Source organism: Chiloscyllium plagiosum, unplaced genomic scaffold (assembly GCF_037043375.1).
Source record: "Chiloscyllium plagiosum isolate Xiang-an unplaced genomic scaffold, Cpla_swu_hap1 HiC_scaffold_10, whole genome shotgun sequence".
Classification (NCBI taxonomy): domain Eukaryota; kingdom Metazoa; phylum Chordata; class Chondrichthyes; order Orectolobiformes; family Hemiscylliidae; genus Chiloscyllium; species Chiloscyllium plagiosum.
Window position 1 is genome coordinate 13,559,940 of NW_028270148.1, and position 27,052 is coordinate 13,586,991.

General features: G+C 49.2%; 1 protein-coding gene across 7 annotated transcripts in view; it reads left to right on the forward strand.

The window, feature by feature from the left end:
• Positions 1-24,008, forward strand: part of LOC122553163 (NHS-like protein 1) — a 274,883-nt gene extending 250,875 nt beyond the window's left edge. For 4 of the 7 annotated variants that reach the window (XM_087991128.1, XM_087991129.1, XM_087991133.1 and 1 more), the window contains 4 exons: positions 2,552-2,683; positions 6,487-9,837; positions 10,839-10,956; positions 22,083-24,007. In XM_087991128.1, the coding sequence (XP_087847254.1) occupies positions 2,552-2,683; positions 6,487-9,837; positions 10,839-10,956; positions 22,083-22,878 (4,397 nt within the window). In that variant the 3' untranslated portion in view covers positions 22,879-24,007. Of the gene's footprint in view, positions 1-2,551; positions 2,684-6,486; positions 9,838-10,838; positions 10,957-22,082 lie in introns of all 7 variants that reach the window. The other 3 variants (XM_087991131.1, XM_087991132.1, XM_087991130.1) reach the window with 2 other exon arrangements.
• The last annotated feature ends 3,044 nt before the right edge of the window (positions 24,009-27,052 follow it).

Genomic DNA, 27,052 nt, shown 5'->3' on the forward strand with positions numbered 1-27,052 from the left:
ATGGGTTCAAATCTCACCCAAAGACATTGTGAAATTTGAATTCAATAGAAATCTGGAATCAGGAGCAAACCTAATGGTGACCACGTAACCACCATTGATTGTCGTAAACCAAATCCTTATGGCATTCAGAATGAGAAACCAGTATGGTTTTGGGGAAAGGGTCAGTGAAGAGGACTAACTGAACTCTTGCAGAGAGAGCCAGTACAAACACTACAGCATGAATGGCCTCTTGGTGTGCTTAGATTCTGTTCCATAAATGATGAGACCAGGCAACATCCAAAGGGGGTAAGATTGATTCAAGTTCTCCCACGATAGTTCTGTCCCACCAGGACATTACAGCAACTCTCACACACATTAGGAGAGAAAGTGAGAGAGGTTCTCTTTGGTCCATTTGGTTCATCCTTACCCATACAGTCTACAATGTCCTCCCCACCCCTCCCCAATCACAGCAACTACAATAATCCTGTTTCAGGGACAGTAGTGCACAGAAACAGGCCATTAAGCCCAACGAGGCCATGTACATCTTATGCTTCCAGCCCTCCTTCATCTGCCACTCCCAACACCCATCCTTTCCTCTCAGGTTCTTATCCAGCTTCCCAACTACACTACTTGCCTGAACCACAACTTGCAGTAGCGAGGTCCACATTCCAACCTGTCTCTGGGTACAGAGGAATTTGTTTTCTCCTATTCACCTTCCCTCATGATTGGGCCTGGTGACTGAGCCTGAGGCAGCCAGCAACAAGATATAGTGGATGCTGTTTCTACATACTATATGAAGGTGGACTGATGTTCAGAGGTGGTTGGACATAGGTCTAGTTGGACATATTCCATTACCCATTCAGGCAGTGCCTTCATTGGTTTCTCTGCTCCTGATCTCATTAGATTCTGTTTGTACATAACAGTGAAAACACCAATAAAGTTCAGCTAGATCCCTTTCTTATGGCTCAGTCATGCATTGCAGCGACTGACTGCAATAAGTTCTCATGGTCATTCACACAACACAAGAGTACAGACTCTTGGGTGGCATGGTGGCACAGTGGTTAGCACAGCTGCCTCACAGCGCCAGAGACCTAGGTTCAATTCCCGCCTCAGGCGACTGACTGTGTGGAGTTTGCACATTCTCCCCGTGTCTGCGTGGGTTTCCTCCGGGTGCTCCGGTTTCCTCCCACAATCCAAAAATGTGCAGGTCAGGTGAATTGGCCACGCTAAATTGCCCATAGTGTTAGGTGAAGGGTTAAGTGTAGGAGAATGGGTCTGGGTGGGTTGCGCTTCAGCAGGTCGGTGTGGACTTGTTGGGCTGAAGGGCCTGTTTCCACACTGTAAGTAATCTAATCTAATCTACTCAAACAAGCTGCTGTAAAACTAAATGTCTACTATAAGTTGTGGTTTAATGATTGGGTAGCACATACTGAACAATCCTGAGTACACTAATAGCTAGACTAACAATCAATTTAAGAAAATCAAACGACTAGAAGTGACATACATTCATAGATAGGAACTTGTTTTTTGCAAACAATATATTCAACCCATGAACCTTTTTTGAATTATACTTGAGCTTAGGCAGCCCCATTGTTTTCTCCATGGCAACACCTCAGCCAACCAATTAGCATCATTTTCTCCTGTTGTGTAAATTGCTATGATCATTTGAAATTTGGCATTGTTGTGTTTGTCCTGATGAGTGTAAGGCAAGAAGCTTCAGTGACACGTTTCTCCTTCCAACAAGGTCCTTCTTTCTAATAATTCATTTTAGCAAGTGGGTCAGCGTGCTTAATCAGTTAGGTCAGCTCTTGACCGGAATTCCCTTGGGACAGAAAAAAATCAATGGCACCTTGGCACTCTCACATTTAGATTGGAACATGGTTGGTGAAAGGACCTGCATTTCCCAAGCACCTCTCTCAAATTCAGGCCATCTCAAAGTGTGTTAGACAGGGGAGTACTTGGTTGGTCAGTGTTCTAATGTAGGAAACAAAGAAGCCATTTGTGCACAGTAAGAGACCACAAACAGGATATGAGGGAGGAATATTTGCCAGTGCAGGTTTCTGTAGTCCAGTAACACGGCCAATATGTTATAAGGTCCTGACGGTAGATGCTGAGAAGCTGTTAGCCCCAATCTGGAGGTTGTGGACTAAGTGGGGAGGGGGAGACACAGGCTCAGGATAAGGGGGTGTTCCATTTCAGATTGAGGTGAAGGGAAATTCCTTCACTCAGCATTGTAAATCTTAGGAATTCTCTGCCCCAGTCATCTGGAGGTTGTTAGATGATTGGGCACCACGGAAATGAAGGGACATGGAAACCAGGTGGGGACTTGGAATTGTGGGAGAAGATCCCATTGATTATTGGGAAAGGCCTGTGAGGTTTCCTCCTGCTCCTGTGTCTCTGACCCCAGTTGACCTCAAGCGTAGCTGCTCTGGTACAATTGAGTGCTCAGGTAAAAGCAAAGTTGGCCCAAACTGGAGTCACCTAGCCAAACAGTGCAGGTGTAATGACTCAGTACGGTGGTCACTGTGTGTCATAACGCTTGCGTTTACTTGCTGTGCTGCTTTCCTACCAGGCGAGAGCTTCGATCGCCAGGCGGGCACCAGGCGCTCTCTTGTCCGCTCAGACACCGCGCTGAGACGGACTACGAGAATCAAACGGCGAAAGACAATCACCGGGCTACCTGACACCGTCCAGAAGGAACTAGGTATGGCTAATCAGCACTGTATTCCCAGCCCTCCCCTCGCTCATCTGTCACTCTGTATATGTGTGTGTGTGAGAGAGAGAGAGTCTGTGTGTGTGTCTGTCTGTCTGTCCCTGAGTGTGCATATTTAACTGGTAGTTACCATTCACCTCCTGCCAATACAGTCTGATAGCCAGCAGTCAAAAGTTCCAGGGAGAACAGTGTTCTCTGGACAGAAGGAGAAAGTGCTTGAGAATTTCTCAGGCTTTCTGAGGCCTGTTCTCAGTCCTTTCCATCCCTCACTGACAACTCAGTCTGTTAAGCTCCAACCTGAGAGATACTGAGCCAAGTGGCATAGTAAAATCCCAGATCACCCAGCCACTCCGTGCTGTTCATTGATGCATGCCCTGAGGTCATGTCTTCTCTTGACTCCTCCCATCAGGGGAACCAGTTCTATGTGTCTTGAACAGTTTGAGACAGATCAGAATGTAACAATGGCAGTGGTTGCTTCTATTAACACCTCTCCATGCTGTTGCCTCAGTTCTTTTTGCAGCTCCATCTACTGGTATTATTCTGTATGGCAGGTTCAAGTGAGTACTATGTTTTTATAGAATCCCCATTGTGGAAACAGGCCATTTGGCCCAACAAATCCACACCGATCCACTGAAGAGTGTCCCACCCAGACCCAACCGCCTACCCGATATTTTCTGTAGCTAACGCACCTAACCTACACATCCCTGGACATAATGGGGCAACTTAGCACGGCAATTCACAATACCACTTCCTATCCTGTCAAATCCTTTCAACCTTGATTGAACCATCCATCCATTCTTTATAATGAAGGGGATAGAGTCCAAGTTTGTTACAGGATGGTATACTCAATGTGAGTTAAATATTGTGATGAGTTCATGTGATGACTCAGGTCTATTAATTACTATCATCCAAACAAACTAAAAGAAATTAGTAGATTTGCATTTATATCGTACTTTTCACAATCTCAGAACTTCCCAAAGCTTTCGACTGTGCCTGAGGAACAGACCTAGAGGTTGACAGAAAAGACATTAAAAGTTCAAAGTTAATTGCAATTGCTAATAAAAGATTAAAATAATTTGTGGGTCTGATTAATTGTTCGAGGAGTGTGAATGAGGATGTCTATGTGTTGGCGAGTGTGCACAAGGGAGTGTGTGTTAGTGATTGTGCCAGTCCGTGTGTGCAAGTGCATTGGTGAGTGTGTGTAGTTGTCATTGGCGAGTTTGTGTTGGTGTATGTTTACAATCAGGCTGTGTGCTGAAATGTGCCAGTGTGTAACCAAATACTCTGGTTGCACGCATTGTCTAAGTGCACCCGAAAATAACCAAGTGAGTTATAGAGAGCAAGACCCCAGCTTTAGCCACTGCGCACTGTTACCATAACTAGTCACAGCCAGCAGATTGGTCCCAGTGTTTCTGAGCTAGAGGGCTGGGTGAGTGCAGGTATGGGATTCCTCATGTTATTACTAACTGGTCGTTTGTGTGTGTGTGTGTGTGAGAGAGAGAGAGAGAGAGAGCGAGAGAGAAAGAAAGAGCATATGATGAGGTGAACATTAGTGAGAAACCTTAAATTACCAGCAGAAGATAACTAAAAGAAAACAATAAGGAAAGAGAAGATGAACTATGATGGTAAGCTAGCTGGTAATATAAAAGACGATTGCAAGAGTTCTTTTAGATATCTAAAAGGTAAGAGAGAAGCAAGAGTGGACATTGGACCCCTGGAAAATGAGGCTGGAGAGGTTGTAATAGTGAAAAAAAGGTAGGGCAGAGGCATTGAATGCCTCAGTTTCCTTTGCCTCATTTTACACAGTGGAAGACACCAGCAGCATCCCAGAACCTCAAGAGATTCAGGGGCAGAGGTGAGTTTAGTGGCCATCCCCTAAGGAAAAGATGCTGGGGGAGCTGAAAGGTCTGAAGGTGGATAAATCACCCGGATCATATCAGCCATGTTTAAATGGGCCAAATGGCCTAACTTTGCGCGGGTATATGTGTCAGGGGCATCTATCTGTGCTGTGTCTGAGGGTGTGTATAGACACAGGGCGCCTCAGTATTGTTTTCCACAGCCAAGCAGTTTTGGAGATGTTCACCAAGTAGCCTTGGGTATGAAGGAGCAGAAATCTGAGATGCGGGTGGACAGTCACGAGCCCTGAAGGCCAGCGGGATTTATGGGAGGGAATACTAACCTCCCATCATCTGGCTTTGGAAAATGATGCTTCTCACTGTGCAGGGACTGCGTTCAACACACTTGCTGAACTCATAGTTGTCAGAAAGATGTGGGTTTTTTTCTGACTTTGTGATGCCAACAAAAAGGATTTGCTTTGCCGTGTGTCCTTCAGCAGGGGGTCGGCTTTGCCAATGTTATGACTGTCTGACTCACTGAGGGTCAGTTACATACAAACCCAGGAAGGCTGGAGTCTCAGAGGGATTTGGCAACAAGGGCAGGGTGGGAGGGGGGTGGGGGAAGGGGGTAGTGTGGTTATTTTTCTCGTGCCGTCTCAAAATGAGCAGATTTCATTCCATTTAATTTCCGTTGCATGTTATACTGGGATTTGAACTGCCAACTGTGGGATTACCAGCCCAGTATGGTAACCACTGCACCCCCAGCATGTCCACTCTTCCAACCTTTGGAAGTTTGGCAAATGTTGTGCTGGCTTCCAACCCAACATCCTCTCAGTTCCCCAGAATAATGACAACTATTTCCATCTCACTCCACTCCTGCCTCAGCTCAACAACGCGTTTGCAACCTCTACTCCTTGACCTGCAAAGTAAAACTCCTTCTACTCCTTTAAATGGAAAGTAAAGCTCTCTCTACTTGTTTAAATGGAAGGTAAAACTACCTTATATTGTCTACATCAAACACTGCAGGACAGGGACAGCTCAGGGGTTTGATACGGAGTAAAGCTCCCTCGACTGTTTTAATCTAAAAGTAAATGGAAAATGAACCTTACTCTACAGGGGACAGTGTACGGGGCCAAATTGAATCTATGACCCTGCCCCGTGAACTCCATGCTCTGGCCATCTGAGCTAACCATTTTGTGGCCTTTAGACCTGGCTATTTCCCCTCCCCTGCCAGTCACCCTCTTCAGTTCGACCAGGTCTAAGCCTTGGCCACAATTGTCCCAAAGACCCATTCACTGATCACTCTGATACTGACTGGCCTCCACCTGCTCCCTCGGAGGGAGAGTTTCCATTCTACAATCCTTGACCCCGTCTTCCATGGTCTCACCCCTCACCATCTGTCTGACCTCCTCCAATTCCAGCCTTTCGTGATTAGCCATCGCTCCAATACCTTCAGCCGCATGGGTCCTGAGCTCTGGAATTCTTTCACCGAACCTGGTTTCTTCCAGGTGCTTCGGTTCCTCCCACAATCCAAAGATGTGCGGTTAAGGTGAATTGGCCATGCTAAATTGCCCATAAGGATGTGTTGGTTAGGTGCATTAGCCAGGGGTAAATGTAGAGCAATAGGGTAGGGGAATGGGTCTGGGCGGGTTACTCTTCAGAAGATCAGTGTGGACTGGTTGGGCCGAATGGCCTGTTTCCGCACTTTAGGGATTCTAAACCTCTCGTACGAGCTTCCTTAAAACCCTGCCATTTTGGGCTAGGCTTTGGTTCATCTGCCTTCGACCTATTGTCAATCCTCTTCTGACAATGCACCTCCTCAACACGTTGGAATATTTAACTGCATGGAAGGTGCTACATCAATGCAGGTGATAGGGGAGTTGCATTACCTGATAGCTGTGTTCTGGGCTGGTCTTTGTCATCATTTCTCAGTGGATGTTCTTTGTTTTTAAATGACAGGCTCTGGGCTGACACCAGCCAGAGGTCACTCTGTTATCCTGGCCGGTCACTATTCCACCATTAGTCGCCTGGAGAGCAGCAAGGCCACCAGAGGGCGGTTAGTCACCAGGGACTCCTCCTGTCAAACTGAAGAGGTCAAGGTAGTTCCACCTTCTGTCCGGAGGATCCGAGCCCAAAAGGGCCAAGGGATTGCAGCCCAACTCTCCCAATCATCGGCCGACATGTCTTCCGCCGGCAGTGCCAGAGATGGTGTGGTGCGTGCCAGGGCCGAGCAGCCCCGTTTCCACAGCCTCCCGCGGCCAGGTGCCAGGGTCTCGCTGCAGGAGCTGGGGGAGACACGCGGGACTCTGGGCCGGTCTGAGGAGCGTTTCCCGGACCCGGAGGTGACAGCGAAGCAAGATGTGACGGACCCTCGGCTCCGGGCCTGCTCCCCTTCGACCCGCCGCAACCCTGGTGACGGGCCGGGTGCCGCCATGTGCCCTGCCCAGCTCTCCGCCCGGGCCACCCTGTCCTCCAAGGCCGAGGTGGTGGCCATTCCCACATCGCGGGGCCAGCCCGGGCCTCCCCCCTCCCCGGGGGCCCCGCGCGATGACCCCGGTTCCTCCAGCGGCAACTGGAGTGCGGGCAGCAGCGGTTCCGGGCGTCTGTCCCCCACCTCGGACACCCCACTGACCCCTTCCCGCTGCGACTCGGCAGTCTCCCTGGCACCTCCGGGCTCCGGGGCAGAGCCTCCCCTCAGCCAGGGGCAGCTGGAGGCCCGCAGTGAGGGGAGACCTCAAGGGGCAGCGGCCCCTCCTTCCCCCTGCTCTCCCTCCGCCGCTGGCTGGAGCCCTCCAATGTCGCCCTCGGAGGTCAGGGGTCAACGGTGCGTGGTCAGCCTCCCCGAGTACAGCGACCGCTCCCTGGGCCGCAGCATCTCTCTGAAGAAGACCAAGAAGCCCCCCCTTCCCCCGGCTCGCACTGATTCCCTGCGCAGGAGGCCCAAGGGCGGGCGGCCTGTGCTGAGCGAGTCCCTCATTGCCAGCCTGCAGCGCTCCCTGGAGGTCAACCTCCGAGCTCAGGAGGGAGGCCCAGAGCCTCACGGAGAAGGCCGAGAGCCTTGGGCCACGGCTCTCCGCAGCCAGAGCAGCTCCGGGGGCGACGGCAGCACCAACAGCAGTGGGCGCTCCACTGCTGCCAGTAACGCCTACACCACCAGCGCGGCCACCCCGTCACAGAGCGAGACCAGCAGCCTGCGCTCCGAGTACAGTGACCCCTGGGCCTATTACCCCGAGGGGCAGCAGCCTGGAGCCTGGGAGTGCGGGCCGCCTGGGCCTGGAGCCTCCGTGGAGCCCAAAGGCCCGGGCCATGCTGTGACCTCCCCCTCGAGCGGCTATTCCAGTCAGTGCAACACGCCCACCACGCTGAACCCAGCTCCAGCCTTCCCCCACCGCCCATTGCCAGGGGCTGCCAAGCCAAAGTCAAAGCCAAAGGTCCCTGAGCGGAAATCCTCGCTGCTGTCCTCCATGTCAGCCTCATCATCATCTGCCTCCCTCTCCTCAAATGCTTCGGATTCCCGTCCTCAAGGGGCACCAGTGAGCACTGCTGTCTCAAACACTCCTGCGATATCACCCATAGGCCTTGACCTTCACCCTCACCTTCCTCAGGTATCCCCAGTGTCCACCGTCTCCTCTCGCCCTCCTCTGGCACCCCCAGTGTCCACTGTCTCTTCTCCCCCTCCTCTGGCACCCCAACTGTCCACCCTCTCCTCTCCCCCTCCTCTGGCACCCCCAGTGTCCAACCTCTCCTCTCCCCCTTCTCTGGCACCCCCAGTGTCCACTGTCTCTTCTCCCCCTCCTCTGGCACCCCCACTGTCCACCCTCTCCTCTCCCCCTCCTCTGGCACCCCCAGTGTCCACCCTCTCCTCTCCCCCTTCTCTGGCACCCCCAGTGTCCACCCTCTCCTCTCCCCCTCCTCTGGCACCCCCACTGTCCACCCTCTTCACTCCCTCTCCTCCAGCACCACCATTTTTCACTTTATTCCCTCATCCTCTCCTTCTGACGCCTCCCCCTCCTCTGGACACCCTACCGCCTCCTCCCCCTCCTCTGGGCACCCTACCCCCTCCTCCGCCTCCTCTGACCACCCTACCCCCTCCTCCGCCTCCTCTGACCACCCTACCCCCTCCTCCACCTCCTCTGACCACCCTACCCCCTCCTCCACCTCCTCTGACCACCCTACCGCCTCCTCTGACCACCCTACCCCCTCTTCCACCCCCTCTGACCAACCTGCTCCATCCTCCATCCCCTCTGGCCACCCTACCGCCTCCTCCACCTCCTCTGACCAACATGGCTCCTCTCTCACCCCAGTTGCCCACTGCGACTCCACCCCCGCCCCCACCTGCCCCACCCCTGACTATGGTGGCCTTTCCTGCTGGCCCTCTGGATCCAAAGGGGTCAGCGTGTGTGAAGGCCCAGCCGTCTGGGAAAGAGCCCAAGACCCTGGGAGACCGTCCTGAGGCCAACAGGCCAGCGCTGGGCCTGCCCCTCATTACAGCCAGCGCTCTGCAGAAAGTGCAGCTGAGGTCAGTGAGGAGGAGTGAGCGGGCAGACCTCCCGGGCCAGGTGGAGGGGCACAGCACCCGACTGAATCCGCAGCCTGAACGGCCGGTGTCCCCTCCACCCTGGAAGCCCGCCATGCTGCAGCGACCTTCCTCCCTTGGCCGACTTGCCAAGGCCCATCCTGAGGCCCACATGGCCCCCAACAGCTTCCTGGCCCTCTGCCCTGAAAGCAAGGCTGGCCTCATGGAGCGACCCACAATGTCAGCTCCCTCCAACAGGCCCGAGGCCCGGCCTGGAAACCATCTCGAGCCCATGGCAGAGCCAGCCTGTCCTGCTTCTGCTGTCCAGGGCTCTGTCACCAGCGCCAAGGTCAATCTGGGCACTCTGCCATCTGAAAGCCCTAATGCCAAATCACCCAGCAAAACGCCCCCTCTCATCGCCAGGAAGCCAAAGTTGATGCTCATTGTCCCGCCGTCTCCGTGGAACATCTCCCCTCAAGGGAAACGACCTCCAGTTGTCCCAGAACCAGCAGCAGAGGACCCGACTAGCATAGCGGCAGCATCTACTGGGGGCAACGGAGAGCAAGCCTCCCCAGCCCAGAGCGAGACGGCTCTGGAGTCTGACCACCCACTTTATCTGGCCGAGAGAGCCCAGGACACTGTGCAGCATGAGGCCTGGGTGGCTGACGTGCAGAAGATTCTGGATGAAAGCCAGAAAAGTCCCAGTTTGCGAGATGAACCCATCGCCGACAGCCCGGCCCCTTGGGATGGTGTGGATGACAACAGCAGAATTAGCTGCCAGGATGAGGACTTGGGTGAGATTTTAAAATGAATGTGTTTTTATCTTTCACCCTCTACTTTCATGCCTTTCTCTCCACCTTTTTCCTTCATCATCTTGTCCCTCCCTTCCATCTTCTTCCCCCTCACATTCATCACCCTCCAATCTATTCAATCACCTCCCACCTCCCATTGCTTTCCCAGTTCTTGTAACTCACGCCCTCCCGTCCCAGTTCCCTCATTGGGGTGGAATGAAGTCACAGGAATGTTGAAAGATTTCAGAACAGTGTGCTGAGATGAAAATCAGGCAATATGAGAGGAAATGCTATTGTTTAGAGAGTGTGTTGGAGTGTTATGAGATATGGGGTACAGTTCTCAGTTTTTGTCAACACAACCCCTTTAACATTCATTTCAGGATCACATGATATCGTAAGTTAAGGCCAACCTGAGGTCAGTGACATATGCATGACCTCTGTGGGAACATTTGCATTGCTTAGAAAGAACATTATTTGCGGGCAAGAGAGCGGGGACAAGAATGTTGGATATTATGGGGCCTTGGGTGGAGTGACAGGCTGTAGCTGGCTATAGTAGAGAGTTGGAGACAATTGAGCAGGTCTAACAGAGGATTACAGAGTTTGAGCAGATCAGAAAGAGTGTTAGAGAGTTTTGAGCGGATCTAAGAGAGTGGTATAGAATTTTGACTGGATCTATGAGAGTTGTATAGAATTTTGAGTGGGTCTAAGGGAGTGGTATAGAGTTTGAGTGGGTCTAAGAGAGCGGTATAGAGTTTTGAGTGGGTCTAAGGGAGTGGTATAGAATTTTGAGTGGGTGGAAGAGAGTGTTAATGAGTTTCGAGCAGATCAAAGAGTGTTGGAGAGTTTTGAGCCGTTCTAAGAGAGTGTTAGAGAGTTTTCAATGGGTGGAACAGTCTGTTATAAAGTTTTGATGGGTAGATCAGAATTGAAGCTGACAGCTTTTTAATGATGCTTGCTGCACCTTTGAATCACTGGAGTACATTACAAGTTTGGTGCTTTTGCAGGTGATGTGTTCGAACCCAGCTCCCCCATCTTTACAACCAGTTACGGGGGGAGTAATGAAGATCCGAGCACTCCCAGCAAGCCCAGGACAACAGAGGACTTGTTTGCAGTGATCCACAGGTAGGACAGGAGACTGAGGTCCTTAGTGACCAGATACGTCGGGGAATCTCATTGCTTGTTATTTGCTGAGGTCTAATTAGTTATCTATCCTGGTCTTATGCTCTGAGTGCCGTTGGGTTAAGTGGAGCGTGAGCTGTTGGGTAAATATTGGCTGCAACACACAGATTGTCTCAGCTTCAAGGTGGAGAGAGGGCAGCCCATAGACTGGATACTGCTGTGAGCATCCTCCTGCTGAATGCAGCCTTTCTGATCAGCTCAGGAGCTGGAGTACAAAGGAATCTTGCTGATCGGTTGCCTTAACTGTAGCAGAAACCCTGGAGAAACTCACTAGTAGGGGGTTAACACAATTAATGACATGGCTAAAGGTGAGGTCAAAATTGTGGACACATTAAGGGGAATCTAGAGAAATACATGAGGAGAGAAATGAATAGAAGATTGTGGTGGAATTGTGAGGCAAAGAGGGGTGGGAGGTGGTGTGTACGAAATACATACACCAGCATGGAGAAATGAGCAGTTTCTGTGATGTAAATTTTAATTAAGTCTATGCAAGCCAATCCTTCCCTTAGCTAGATTCATAAAATAATAGACCGCAGGTTTTAATAATCCCACTTCCCTACTTATTCCTTTACCCTAGAACTTTTCCCACAAATAAGTACTTAAATGTTCCTCTTGCAGTATATGGGAGGTAAGGGTCACCTCTAGTGTCCCTGCTGACTTCACATGTGGGAAGTGCACCCAACTCCAGCTCCTCGAGAACCGTGTTAGGGAACTGGAACTGGCTGAACTTTTGGATCATTTGGGAGGCGGAGGGGGTGATTGAGAGGAGTTACAGGGAGGTAGTTACTTCACAGCCACATGAAGAAGGTAGATGGGTTACTGTCAGGGGTAGGAAAGAGAGCCGGCAGTCAAAGCAGGGATTTCCTGTTGTGGTTCCTCTCAACAACAAGTATATCATTTTGGATACTGTTGGAGGGGGGGCAGGGAAGGAGGAACTTACCAGGGGTAAGCAATGGGGCACAGGTCCCTGGCACAGAGTCTGTCCCTGCTGCTCAGAGGGGAAGGGGGAAGAGGAGCAGAGCTTTAGGTATTGGAGACTTCATAGTTAGGGGGACAGATAGGAGGTTTTGTGGGAGTGAGAGAGACTCACGATTGGTGTGTTGCCTCCCAGGTGCCAGGGCTCGTGATGTCTCTGATCATGTTTTCAGGATCCTTAAGGGAGTGGGGGAGCAGCCCCAAGTCATGGTCCATATTGGCACCAACAACATCGGTAGGAAGAAAGGTGGGGATCTAAGGCAGAAATTCAGGGAGCTAGGATGGAAGCTTAGAGCTATAACAAACAGAGTTGTTATCTCTGGTTTTGTTGCCTGTGCCACGTGCTAGTGAAGCGAGGAACAGGAAGAGCACAGAGCTGAACACATGGCTCCAGGGATGGTGCAGAAGGAGGGTTTTGGATTCTTGGATAATTGGAGCTCTTTCTGGGGAAGGTGGGACCTCTACAAACAGGATGGCCTTCACCTGAACCACAGGGACACCAATATCCTGGGGAGAAAATTAGCTCATGCTCTTCGGCGGGGGGAGGGTTTTAAACTAATGCAGCAGGGAGGTGGGAGCCTGAATTGTAGTTCCAGTGTACAGGAGGTTGAGGGTAGTGAGGTCAGAGGTAGGTTTACAAGGTCGCGAGAGGGCACCAGCAACAAGGATATTGGTTTGAAATGTGTGTACTTCAATGCCAGGAGCATCTGGAATAAGGTGGGTGAACTTGCAGCATGGGTTGGTACTTGGGATTTCGATGTTGTGGCCGTTTCAGAGACATGGCTAGAGGAGGGACAGGAATGGTTGTTGTAGATTCCGGGGTTTAGATGTTTCAGCAAGAACAGAGAAGATGGTAAGGTAGGGAGGGTTCATTCAAGGAACAGCTACTATGGGTCCTTAATAAGCGTATACCTATCAGGCAGGGAGGTAGTTGTCGAGAGAGGAAGCCATGGTTTACTAAAGAAGTTAAAGCTCTTGTCAAGAGGAAGAAGAAGGCTTATGTGAGGATGAGGCGTCAAGGCTGAGTTGGGGGGGGGTTGAGTGCTATAAGTTAGCCAGAAAAGATCTAAAGAGAGGGCTAAGAAGAGCTAGGAGGGGACATGAGAAATTGCTGGTGGATAGGATCAAGGAAAACCCTAAGGCCTTCTATAGATGTATCAGGAATAAAAGAATGACTAGAGTAAGATTAGGGTCGAGAGTGTGGTTCTGGGAAAGCACAGCCGGTAAGGCAGCATCCAAGGAGCAGGAAAATTGACATTTCGGGCAAAAGCCCTTCATTCCTGATGAAGGGCTTTTGCCTGAAACGTTCATTCTCCTGCTCCTCGGATGCTGCTTGACCTGCTGTGCTTTTCCAGCACCACACTCTTGACTCTAATCTCCAGCATCTGCAGTCCTCACTTTCGCCTAGAGTGAGATTAGGGCCAATCAAAGATAACAGTGGAAAGTTGTGTATGGAATCTGAGCACATAGAGGAAGCATTTAATGAATACTTTTCATCAGTATTCACATTGGAAAAGGGCAATGTCAGTGAGGGTATGGAGATACAGGCTACAAGATTAGAGGGGATTGATGGTTGACAAAGAGATGTTTTAGCAATTTTGGAAGATCTCAAAATAAATAAGACTCTGGGTTGGATGGGATTTATCCTCGGATTCCCTGGGAAGCCGGGGAGGAGATTGCAGAGCCTTTGGTTTCAATCTTTATGTCGTCATTGTTGACAGGAACAGTGCCAGAAGGCTGGAGGATAGCAAATGTTATTCCCTTGTTTAAGAAGGGGAGTCGGGACAGCCCTGGTAATTATAGGTCAGTGAGCCTTACTTCCTTTGTGAGTAAGATGTTGGAAAAGGTTATCAGAGATAGGATTTATAATCATCAGGAAAGGAACAGTTTGATTTTGTGAAGGGTAGGTTGTGCCTCACTAACCTTATTGTGTTGTTCGAGAAAGTGACAAACTGGTGGATGAAGGTAAAGTGCTTGATGTGATGTATATGGACTTCAGTAAGGCATTTGATAAGATTCCACACGGTAGGCTATTGCACAAAATATGGAGTTTCGGGATTGAAGGTGATTTAGTGGTTTGGATCAGAAATTGGCTAGCTGAAAGAAGACAGAGGGTGATGGTTGATGGGAAATGTTCATCCTGGAGTTCGGTATCCAGTGGTGTGCTGCAAGAATCTGTTTTGGGGCCACTGCTGTTTGTCATTTTTATAAATGATCAGGATGTGGGCGTAGAAGGATGGGATAGTAAATTTGCAGATGACACTAAGGTAGGCAGAGTTGTGGATAGTGCTGAAGGATGTTGTGGGTTACAGAGGCACATAGATAAGATGCAGAGCTGAGCTGAGAAGTGGCAAATGGAGTTCAATGCAGAAAAGTGTGAGGTAGTTCACTTCAGAAGAAGTAACAGTAATGCCGAATACTGGGCTAATGGTAAAATTCTTGGCAGTGTAGATGAACAGAGAGATCTTGGTGTCCTGGTGCATAAATCCCTGAAAGTTGCCACACAGGTTGATAGGGTTGTTAAGAAGGCATATGGTGTGTTGGCGTTTATTGGTAGGGGAATTGAGTTTTGGAGCCACGAGGTCATGCTTCAGCAGTACAAGGCACTAGTAAGGCCGCACCTGGAGTATTGCGTGCAGTTCTGGTCACCTAATTATAGACAATAGACAATAGGTGCAGGAGTAGGCCATTCAGCCCTTCGAGCCTGCACTGCCATTCAATATAATCATGGCTGATCATTCCTAATCAGTATCCTGTTCCTGCCTTATCTCCATAACCCTTGATTCCACTATCTTTGAGAGCTCTATCCAACTCTTTCTTAAATGAATCCAGAGAGTGGGCCTCCACTGCCCTCTGGGGCAGAGCATTCCACACAGCCACCACTCTCTGGGTGAAGAAGTTTCTCCTGAGCTCTGTCCTAAATGGTCTACCCCGTATTTTTAAGCTGTGTCCTCTGGTTCGGTACTCACCCATCAGTGGAAATATGTTTCCTACTGCGAGAATGTCCAATCCTTTCATAATCTTATACGTCTCAATCAGATCCCCTCTCAATCTTCGAAACTCAAGGGTATACAAGCCCAGTCGCTTCAGTCTTTCAGTGTAAGGTAATCCTGCCATTCCAGGAATTGACCTCGTGAACCTACGCTGCACTCCCTCAATAGCCAGAATGTCTTTTCTCAAATTTGGAGACCAGAACTGCACACAGTACTCCAGGTGTGGTCTCACCAGGGCCCTGTACAGCTGCAGAAGCACCTCTTTGCTTCTATACTCAATTCCTCTTGTTATGAAGGCCAGCATGCTGTTAGCCTTCTTCACTACCTGCTGTACCTGCATGCTTACCTTCATTGACTGGTGTACAAGAACACCCAGATCTCTCTGTACTGCCCCTTTACATAAATTGATTCCATTGAGGTAGTAGTCTGCCTTCCTGTTCTTGCTACCAAAGTGGATAACCATACATTTATCCACATTAAACTGCATCTGCCATGCATCTGCCCACTCACCTAACTTGTCCAGGTCACCCTGTAATCTCCTAACATCCTCATCACATTTCACCCTGCCACCCAGCTTTGTATCATCAGCAAATTTGCTAATGTTATTGCTGATACCATCTTCTATATCATTAACATATATTGTAAAAAGCTGTGGTCCCAGCACGGATCCCTGCGGTACCCCACTGGTCACTGCCTGCATTCCGAAATGGAGCCGTTTATCACTACCCTTTGTTTCCTATTAGCCAACCAATTTTCAATCCAATCTAGTACTTTGCCCCCAATACCATGCGCCCTAATTTTACTCACTAACCTCCTGTGTTGGACTTTATCAAAAGTTTTCTGAAAGTCCAGGTACACTACATCTACTGGATTTCCCTCGTCCAACTTCATAGTTACATCCTCAAAAAATTCAAGATTAGTCAAGCATGATTTCCTCTTCATAAATCCATGCTGACTCTGTTCTATCCTGTTACTACTATCCAGATGTGCAGTAATTTCATTCTTTATAATAGACTCCAGCATCTTTCCCACCACTGAGGTCAGACTAACTGGTCTATAATTTCCTGCTTTCTCTCGCCCACCTTTCTTAAAAAGTGGTATAACATTAGCCACCCTCCAATCCTCAGGGACCGACCCCGAATCTATTGAACTCTGGAAAATAATCACCAACGCATCCACGATTTCCCGAGCCACCTCCTTCAGTACCCTGGGATGCAGACCATCAGGCCCCGGAGACTTATCAACCTTCAGACCTAACAGTCTCTCCAACACCAAATCCTGGCAAATATAAATTCCCTTAAGTTCAGGTCCTTCAGCCACTGTTACCTCAGGGAGATTGCTTGTGTCTTCCCCAGTGAACACAGATCTGAAGTACCCATTTAATTCCTCTGCCATTTCTTTGTTCCTAGTAATATATTCCCCTGTTTCTGTCTTCAAGGCTCAGTTTTTGTCCTAACCATTTTTTTGCCTTGCACATACCTAAAAAAGCTTTTACTATCCTCCTTAATATTCTTGGCCAGTTTACCTTCGTACCTCATTTTTCCTCTGCGTATTTCCTTCTTAGTAATCGTCTGTTGCTCTTTAAAAGCTTCCCAGTCCTCCGTTTTCCCACTTATCTTAGCTATGTTATACTTTTTCTCTTTTAACTTTATATGTTTCTTAACTTCCCTCGTCAGCCACGGCCTCCCATGCCTCCTCCTGGGATCTTTCTTCCTTTTAGGAATGAACTGATCCTGCAACGTCTGCATTATACACAGAAGTATCCGCCATTGTTCCTCCACGGTCATCCCTGCTAAGGTATTGCACCATTGAACTTTGGCCAGCTCCTCCCTCATAGCTCCATAGTTCCCTTTATTCAACAGAAGTACTGTCACTTCCGATTGTACCCTCTCCCTCTCAAATTGCAGATTGAAGCTTATTGTATTATGGTCACTACTTCCCAATGGCTCCTTCACTTCGAGGTCTCTGACCAATTCTGGTTCGTTGCACAATACCAGATCCAGAATTGCCTTCTCCCTGGTCGGCTCCAGCACCAGCTAAGAATCCATCTCTGAGGCACTCCACAAAGTCTCTTTCTTGAGGCCCAATACCATCCTGATTCTCCCAGTCTACCTGCATGTTAAAATCCCCCATAACAACTGTAGTGACATCTTTGCGACAGGCCAATTTCAGCTCCTGATTTAACTTACATCCGACATCCAGACTACTGTTTGGGGGCCTGTAGATGACTCCTAAGAGGGTCTTTTTACCCTTAGTATTTCGAAGCTCTATCCACACTGACTCTACATCCCCTGACTCTAGGTCCCCCCACGCAAGGGACTGAATATCGTCCCTTACCAACATGGCCACCCCACCCCCTCTGCCTGTCAGTCTGTCCTTACGCTAGCACGTGTAGCCTTGAATATTCATTTCCCAGGCCCTGTCCACTTGAAGCCACGTCTCAGTTATCCCCACAATATCGTATCTGCCAATTTCCAAAAGAGCCTCAAGCTCATCCATCTTATGTCTAATGCTTCGTGTATTCATGTGTAGTATTTTTAATTTGTTACTGCTCTCACCCTTCCCATCAACCCTTATTTCACTCAACCTTACAGCATGATGCCTTTCCGAGTTTTCTGCCTCATTAATACAGTTGTCTTTCTTGACTTCTCTTGTTCTAACTTTCCCTTCAATTTCCTTTTTAAACATCCAGCTTGTCCCCTCCCCCCCGCTACTTAGTTTAAATGTAATGGTGTTGCAGTAGAAAACCTGCCTGCCAGAATGCTGGTCCCTAACCTATTAAGGTGTAAGCCGTCTCTCTTGTAGAATTTATGCTTACCACAAAATATACCCCAGTGATCCAAGAACTTAAATCCTTGCTTCCTGCACCAGTTCCCCAAACACACATTCAAGTCCATTATCTCCCTGTTTCTGGCCACACCAGCCCGAGGAACTGGAAGCAAACCGGAGATGACCACCTGGGACGTCCTGCTTTTCAGCCTTCTTTCTAGTTCTCCGAAGTCTCGCTGTATTATGTTCCTCCTCTTCTTCCCGACATCATTTGTGCCGACATGTACCACCACCTCTGGCTCTTCACCCTCATCCTTGAGGATTTCCTGCACTCTGTCCGCGATGTCTTTCACTCTAGCACCAGGAAGGCAACACACCATCCTTAAATCCCGTCTGCTGCCACAAAAACCCCTGTCAGTTCCTCTCATGATGGAGTCCCCTATTACCACGGCTCTGTGCGATGTCCGACTCTTCCGCTCTGCCTCTGCGCCAACTTTTGATTGACAAACTTGGCCGCCTTGCGAACTGGCAGTGTCATCAGTCTCTGCTTCCAAAAGCTTCAACTTGTTCCTGACAGGTACTTCTCCCGGGGTCTCTTGCACCTGTCTCCTCTCCGCCTTCCTCATCGTCTGCTCTCTTCTGCTCTCTTCTGGCATGATTGGTGTAATAACATCGCTGAAGGTCTTGTCCAGAAAGATCTCGTTCTCTCGGATGAGCCTAAGGTCTTCGGGTTCTTTCGTCAGCGCTGCAATATGCTCGGTCAATTGCTGAATGTGCACACATTTTCCACACTTATACGAGCCAGACACACCAGAGTCGTTGACCTCCCACAACAAGCACGTAGCGCACTGAACCAGCTGGGCAGTCATGTCTTCACCCTCTTCAACTGTGGTGTAATCACTTCACTCAACCTCCTTGTCAAAGATTCCTGAGCTGAAGCCTCACTCTTCGATCTAAACTTCCTTAGACCCTCTTTTTGTGGCACAATACTTTAGGAGGGCATCCTTTAGGAAGGATGTAGAAGCTTTGGAAAGGGTTCAGAGGAGATTTACTAGGATGATGCCTGGTATGAAAGATCTGAAGAGGAAAGGCTGAGGGAACTGAGTCTGTTTTCATTGGAGAGAAGAAGGTTGAGAGGTGACTTAATCGAGATTTATAAGATAATCAGAGGGTTAGATAAGGTGGACAGTGAGAGCCTTTTTCCTCAAATGGTGAAGGCTAACACAAAGGGACATAGCTTCAAATTGAGGAGTGATAGATTTAGGACAGATGTCAGGGGTAGGTTCTTCACTCAGAGAGTAGTAGGGGCGTGGAACGGCCTGCCTGCAACAGTAATAGACTCACTGACATTAAGGGCATTTAAATGGGCATTGGACATACATATGGATAACAATGGAACAGTGTAGGTTAGGTGGGCATCAGGTTATTTTCACAGATCGGTGCAACATCGAGGGCCGAAGAGCCGGTACTGTGCTGTAATGTTCTATGTATCTATGATATGAACACTAATACTTTCATATGTTAATCATTTACACGTACATATGCATAATTACACGCCTGAATATTGCTAGGAAAGAAAATTACATGGTGCCAGTTTTTTTTGTCTTGCTTTCATCAGGACAGCATGGCAAGAATACCAAATCTCAAAGGGAATAACAATTTGTACTGCTTTCTGAAGTGGCTTGGCAAGTGGACTCTGATTGCTGGTACTGTTACAATTCAGCACCCTCTTCTTATGCAATATAAATTGTTGTTCCTTTTGTGATTTGGTGTTCTTGCGTGCTGTCCTGATGAAAGCAAGGCAAGAAGCTTTGTCAGCAATATTCAAATTCTGTGCTGCACAGAATATGTACCTCCCTCTCCTTCGATATCTCCATTGACTCTCTTTGTCTAGTCTATCGCTTGTTCCCTGATATTTTTTACTACGAGAGGGCATAGGTTTAAGGTGAGAGGGGAAAGATTTGAAAGGGACCTGAGGGGCAACAACTTCAAGAACAGCTTCGTCCCCTCTATTATTAGACTGATGAACGGACCTCTCATATATTAGTTTTGATCTCTCTCTGCACCTTCTCTGTCGCTGTATCACTGTACTCTGCATTCTGTTCCGTTACCCTGATGTACTTGTGTAAGGTATGATTTGCCTGGTTAGCGCGCAAAACAATACTTGTCACTGTATTTCGGTTCATGTGACAATAATAAATCAAATTAAACCAATCATTTTCACACAGAGGGTGGTATGTGTACGGTATGAGCTGCCAGTGGAAGCGTGGAGATGGATACAATTACAACATTTAAAAGACATTTGGACAGGGACATGAATAGGAAAGGTCAGAGGGACTGAAAACAGAAACTGCTGGAGACCACATGGTTAGAAACAGAAAAGCTGCAGATGCTGGAATCCAAGGTAGACAAGCAGGAGGCTGGAAGAACACAGCAAGCCAGGCAGCATCAGGAGGTGGAGAAGTCAGCGTTTCTGGTGTAACCCTTCTTCAGGACTGGGGGTGGGTGTAAGGGGAGCTGCAGATAAAGGGGGTGGGAGGAGGCAGGGTGCTGAAGTGGGGGTGATAGGTAAAGACAGGTAGAGGGTACAGCCTAGTTGGTCAATGGGAGGGATGAATCTAGTTGGTGGTTGGAAGGAAGGGTTGGTGAGAGGAATGGAAGGGAGGGGAAAAGGCTGAAAAGGAAGTCAGAGAAGGGAAGGGCGATTATTTGAAGTTGAAGAACTCAATGTTGTGTCCTCCGGGCTGTAGGCTGCCCAGGCGGAAGATGAGGTGTTGTTCCTCCAATTTGCGTTTTAGTTTGTTGTGTCAATGGAGGAAACCGAGGATGGTCATTTCGGAAAGGGAATGGTTAGGGAAATTAAAATGGGGGGTGACTGGGAGGTCCGGTCAGCCCCTGCGGGCCCAGCTGCGATGTTCGGTGAACCGTTCCTTAAGTTTACATTCGGTCTCCCCGATGTAGAGAAGACCACATCGGGAGGACCTGATGCAGTAAACCAGGTTGAAGGAGAGGCAGGTGAACCTCTGTCTCACCTGGAAGGACTGTTTGGGGCCCAGGATGGTGGTGTACTGGCAGGTTTTTCATCTTTTTCGGTTGCAGGGGAAGGTACCTGGGGGTTTGGGGGGGTTGGTGGGGAGCGTGACGCACACCAAGGACTGTTAGAGGCAATGGTCCTTGCGGAAGGCAGAGAGGGATGGGGAAGGGAAGGTGTACTTGGTGATGGGGGTCAGGTTGGAGTTGGCTGAAGTGTTTCAGGATGATGCGTTGAATGTGGAGGCTGGTGGGGTGGTAGGTGAACTCAAGGTGGACCTGTCTTTATTGCGTTTAGGCAGAAGGGTTAGAGCAATGGAACAGAGAGGAGTACTGTGTAGGGCTGTCTGTATGACGGAAGGGGGTAAAGCACTTTGTTCAAAATAGATGGACATCTGGGATGCTTGGGAGTGGAATGTTTCCTCATCCGAGCAGATGTGGCAGAGGCGGAGGAATCGGGAGAACGGGATGGAATTCTTGCAGGTTACTGGGTGGGAGGAGGTGTAGTCCAGGCAGTTGAGAGTCTGTGGGTTTGTAGTAAATGTCTGTCTGGAGACTGTTGCTGAAACTGAAAATGGAGAGGTCAAGAAAGGGGAGGGAGGTGCCGAAAATGGAGCAAGTGAATTTGAGGATGGGGTGGAAGTTGTGGGCGAAGTCGATGAACTGCTCCAGTTCAGCCTGGGTGCAGGACGCTGCGCCGACGCAGTCATCGATGTAACAACGGAAGAGTTGGGACGTAGTGCCTGTACGGGTACTGAAGAGGGACTGTTTGACATAGCTGACAAAGAGACAGGCACAGCTGGGGCCCAAGGCCACCCCCTGGACATGGAGGAAATGGGAAGAGTTAAAGGAAAAGTTACTAAGGGTGAGGACAAGTTTGGTGAGGCAGAGGGGGTCTGGATGGGTGTGTTGGAGAGGAGATTACAGCAAGTCAGGCAGTATCCAGGGAGAGAGAGCAAGCTAATGTTCTGAGTCTAGGTGACCCTTCATCAGAACTCTGCTGAAGTGTAATCTATACTTGAAACGTTAGCTTGCTCTCTCTGTCTCCATGGATACTGCCTGACCCGCTGTGATCTCCAGCATTTTTTGCTGTCAGTACAGATTCCAGCATCTGCAGTGGTACAAGGATTTAGAGGGATATGGGCCAAATGCAGGCAAATGGGAATTAGTTTGTAATTATGGTCAGCGTGGTCAAGTTGGGCTGAAGGATCAGTATCCCTGCTGTTTGACTGTACCATTCTGTCTTTTCATCCTCAGTAATGTTGAAAACGAAGTTTTAAAGATTGCCTTTGCCGTCTTTAGGTCCAAGCGGAGAGTGCTGGGCAGGAAGGATTCTGAGGATGAGCTCAGTAAGAGTGTGCCACACTCACCCCCGGTCACCCCTACGGGCACGGCCTCCAGTCCGGGCACCATCAAGCAGGTTGGCTCCATCCAGAGGAACCTGCGCAGGTCCAGCACCAGCAGTGACAGCTTCAAGGCCTTGCTCCTGAAGAAGGGGAGCAGGGTGGAGACCGGATCCCGCATGTCGGCGGCTGAGATGTTGAGGAGCACCGACCCGAGGCACCGACCGCCCGAGTCACCGGCAACAACGGACACAGCCCGCCTGAACGGCTGGGGCCCGGCTGAGTCCCGCTCGCCGGGCCACCGGGCCAGGAACCCCCGCGAGGAGTGGGCCTCACACGAGGGGCCGGTACCCAAGGGGTCAGGGCACGCGGGAGTCCGTCATGGGCGTTCGCGCACACCCCCCTCGGCCCCCAGCAGCCGGTACGGCGCGCGGCACCTCCACCTGCACCGGCTCCACAGCAGCCCCATGACTGTCATCCGTGAAGGGGAGGTCGAGAGCCCGGAGGTCACCGAGGGTCATCGCCCTGGCGACGAGGGCCGCAGGCACAGCGAGGGAGACCTCCTCAGCACCAACGGCCTGGCGGATGCCCAGTGCAGCCAGGAGTCCAGAGACGACCACATCTCCAGCCACACGCGGCAGGGGGGCCCTGCCTCACAGAACCTTCTAGACTCGCTAAAGCGCAGGGCAGCAGACACTCTCCCTGCCCAAAGCGTTTTGGCAGAAGAAGGTGCAAACCAGGACTGGGACTCGTGAAAGACCGAGCAATAACGGAAAGAGACTGTTTTTATTCCTGTGTTTTAATTTTTGTTTTAACGTCAAGTTAATTGCAAACGGCCCCAGCCGGTTAAGGAGAAACCTAAACGCTGAAGACTCTGGTCTCGCCTGGTCCTTCAGGCTGAGCTTTCCAAACCTGGGAGACTCACCCATGCACCAAAACAGAGAGAGAGACCTGCATTTAAATAGCACCTTTCACAACCTCGGGCAACCCATGGCGCTTTGAAGTCTGCGATGCACTTTTCCAAGGTCTTGTAAAAGCAAGGGGCAAAGAGCTCCTTTGCATTGGTGTGGGATGTGTCACAGGGGAGGTGGGGGGGGGGCAAAGCTCGCTACGCAGCAAGAGGCTTTTTGTGACAGAGGTGGGCAGGAGTGGGCAATAGGCTGTGGGGTGAAGCTGGGAGAAAGATAACTTTGGGTTTGCGAGTTGACAGATGAGAGAGACAGAACAAAAAGGAAAAAGAGGCAAAGGACGATAAGGAAAGAATGAGGGGGAGAACAATGAGACCAAGAGGTTTTTGAAAGATTTCTTTTCTGCCAGACATTCACATCAGTCTCGTTGACTTATCTGAGTGGAACTGAGGGCGAGAGAGATGCATGGTTACTGCCCCAGGTGGATGAAGGAAGGTATGACCTGACTATGACTATAATCAAGGGCAGTCTGAAATCTCAAACTCTTAACATGGGACAATGTGAAGGAGGTTTGGAGTGTTCAGCTGACCACTAGCCTCCACCCTGAGTGGAAGGAGGAGAGGTAGTAAGTATTGGAACTTGGAGGGTTGGAACTGGAGGATGTGTGTACTTGGCGAATTATCAGACTGTAATACATTGAAGCAGCCGCATGAGAGGGCTGGTCTTTTCTGTGGTTGATAACTGAGCTCAGTAAGTGTTGTATTGTTAACGAACAGGCATGTCAGTCGGCAGGTCTCGGTGGTGTTCACACCGGGTCGCATCGGTGTTCCGTTAGCTCAGCCTGCAACAGTCGGAGGTGGTTCGAGCTACCAAGAGGATGGTGGTGAGGCAGGAACAGGTTCCTGAGGAGCAGTGGGTCGAGGAGATGCTCAGCTGCTGTTGCCACCTATGATGGGGATTTTGGCTGGGAAGCATGGTGGGGCGGGGGGGGAGTGCTACAGTCCATGCTGTGCCAAGCTGAATGCCCCTGTTGCCAAGGTGGGGGGGGGGGGGGGGGGGTGGGGGTGGGGCAGCCAAAGTCAGTGGTTCAGGTGTCAGTAGTATCGCTACTTCTTTGACACCGGCCTTGACCCCCTTTTAGGGGCTCCCAGTCTGAACTCCCCACCTCAGTTGTTGCAGGTGGCTGGGCAGGGGTCAACATCAATGCTGGGTGTTCACTCATCTGTATATTTTCTGGGTGAATCTCTGATTGGACTCTGCCTCAACGTGCAGAAGTTGGGTGAACTGAATCTGCCAAGCTGTTGTCACCAGGTTTGGTTCTGTACCAGATCCACGGTTAATACAGTGATAAGCAAGGCTGGCATAGATTCTGCCCAAGTCATAGCTCATTGGAACTGAAATCCTCGATAATTTAGTGAGAGCAATATCAAACAGGGATGGCTGCGATAAGATGGGGGTGTGATCTGGGTGGTCACGCCAACAGCTGTAAGTGGAACAAAGAAGGCAAGTATCCTAACCTTGACACGGAAGGACAGAGCTGCAGGATAGACTTGTGATGCCACTCAAGTCGAACAGCTTGGGTACAGTGGAGAAGAGAGACATGTGATGCTGGAATAATCACTCGTACACCGAGGAGGAGGAGAAAATGTGAGGGAGGTGTGGAAGAGAGTGAGAGAGACTTGGGAGACGGTTAATTGCTGATCAGGACAATATTACAGATATATACATGTGACTTGAATATTCTAAATCCTGTGACACTTGCTGATGTCGTTACCAAAGAGATGGAATCTTTCCTAAGGGGAAAAAAAATTGTTGCCTACAGTATTTTTTGGAAGAAACTTCAGAGAGCTTTTTTTTAAAAAAAACACAATATTTCCCTTGTTCTCACATCCTGCCACACAAATAAAGCCTTACATTTTAAACTAAAACAAAGCACATTCACTCATGTTTGATGGTGGCACCAAAGCCCAGAACCAGTCAAAGGGAAATGATGCTTGTTACTCACATTGTGATCTTTCAATACTTGTTTGTACATGTACAGAGATTGTCAAATGCCCTCTTCTTTTGGGAGGGGATTCTCTTTGTAAACACAACTTTTGGAAATGTGTACATTTTAGTCTTTCTTGTTTTTACATGGGATGTTTGTAGATTATTTATTTTAGTACAGAGAGCAGTGTGTGAAGCTTTCTTGTCTCCTTCCACTCTCTAATGTGCTCTGCTTTTACCAGGGCTGCAGGAAGGGGCATAGGCTCCTTTCTGTTCTAGTGGGATCTACTAGAAACACCGGGACTTTTCAGAATGCCTTTGTTTGTAGCTGGAAGGAGGGTAGCGATTGCTGTGTTTACACACTTCAAATAAAGCAACATTTTCAGCTCATCTTCAAAGCTCTCAAGTGTCTTGTGTACCTAGAAGAGATTACATGGGATTCTACCTCGAAACATTTTAATACCATTTTAGTACATTCCAAAATTCAGTGGTATTCTTCACGGTAAATGTTCATTGCACTAAAAGATATCAATTTATGTTGCATCTTTCACAGTTTCAAGGTGTCTCAGTGCATTTCAGACATCAAAAAACTTCTGAAGTGTTGTCATATAGGAATTGCAACAGTTAATTATGGATAGCATGGTGGCTCAGTGGTTAGCACTGCTGTCTCACGGTGACAGGAACCCAGGTTTGATTCATTCTCCCCCTGTCTGCATAGGTTTCCTCTGGGTGCTCCAGTTTCCTCCCACAGTCCAAAGATGTGCAGGTTAGGTGGATTGCCCATAGTGTCCAGGGAATTGTAGGCTAGGTGAAGTATCCATGGGAAATGCATGGTTACAGGGATACGGGGGGGATTTTTTCTGTGTTTCATCATCAATGACACAATCAATCATAGATTCTTAATCGGTAAGGGAATCAAGGGTTATGGACAAAAGGCAGGAAAGTGGATGTGAGGATTGTTGGATCAGTCATAATCCTATTGTATGGCAGAGCAGGCTCGAATGGCATTCCACTGTTCCTGTTTCTCATGGGCTTATGGTTATGGACACGGATGAGATTGAATCCTTCAACCCATTCCAAAATGGTGGTGGAGTAGGGCTTCTGAGCCCAGGAATAGTCTGTGGATACGTGTGACAATAAATAATTATTGTGAATCTTGTTCCAAAGCAGTGAATACTGTTTGTATAGTGTTGCCAATCTCTGGTGCCATCTTACAGACAAATAAACCAAAACATAAAGGCAGAAAAAAGAAGAAATAAAGACACTTGACAGGCCTTAATGTTAAGTGCTCTGTCATGGGCCTGGTGACCAGGCACGAGTTACCACCACTGGAACAAATGTCACTCTTTGGCGATATCTCACCTCCACTGATGTCTTCACCACTATGAGACCTTGTTAGACCTCACCAATGCAGACGCCACCAATGCTGGTGGGTACTGCACCAGCCCAAACTCTAATCTACCGCTGCCATGAGTCCGCTTCAGGCCCACTGTGCTGATGCAGCCACTGCTGCCGGGTCTCATACTGCTGGGCCTGCTCGAATCCGTGCTGCTGGGCCTACTCCCATCATGCAGTCATTGAGTTATAGAGATATACAGCACAGAAACAGACCCTTCAGTCGAGCTTGTCCATGCCAACCAGATTAATGGGACTAAATTAATCTGGTCCCATTTGCCAGCATTTAGCCCATATCCCTCTAAACTCTTCCTATTCATGTACCCATCCAGATGTTGTCATTGTACCAGCTTCCACCACTTTCTCTGGCAGCTCATTCAGAGAGACAGCATAGAAGGAAGCCGTTCTGCCCGTCAGATCTTTGGTGCAACCACTCCCCTGGAATGATAGCAGTAAGTCTGATTCTGTTTAGACTGTTACTTAAGTCTTTCCTGGGATTGCACAACTAATCTGTGTTAACCAACTTCCAATTGTTAACAAGGTGTAGATTACTGAAGTCTTATCCCAGTACAACACTAAGCAAGGGCCGGTTGCATGATGACAGTCTCAAGTGGGTGATCAAATCTACAATCTTCAATCC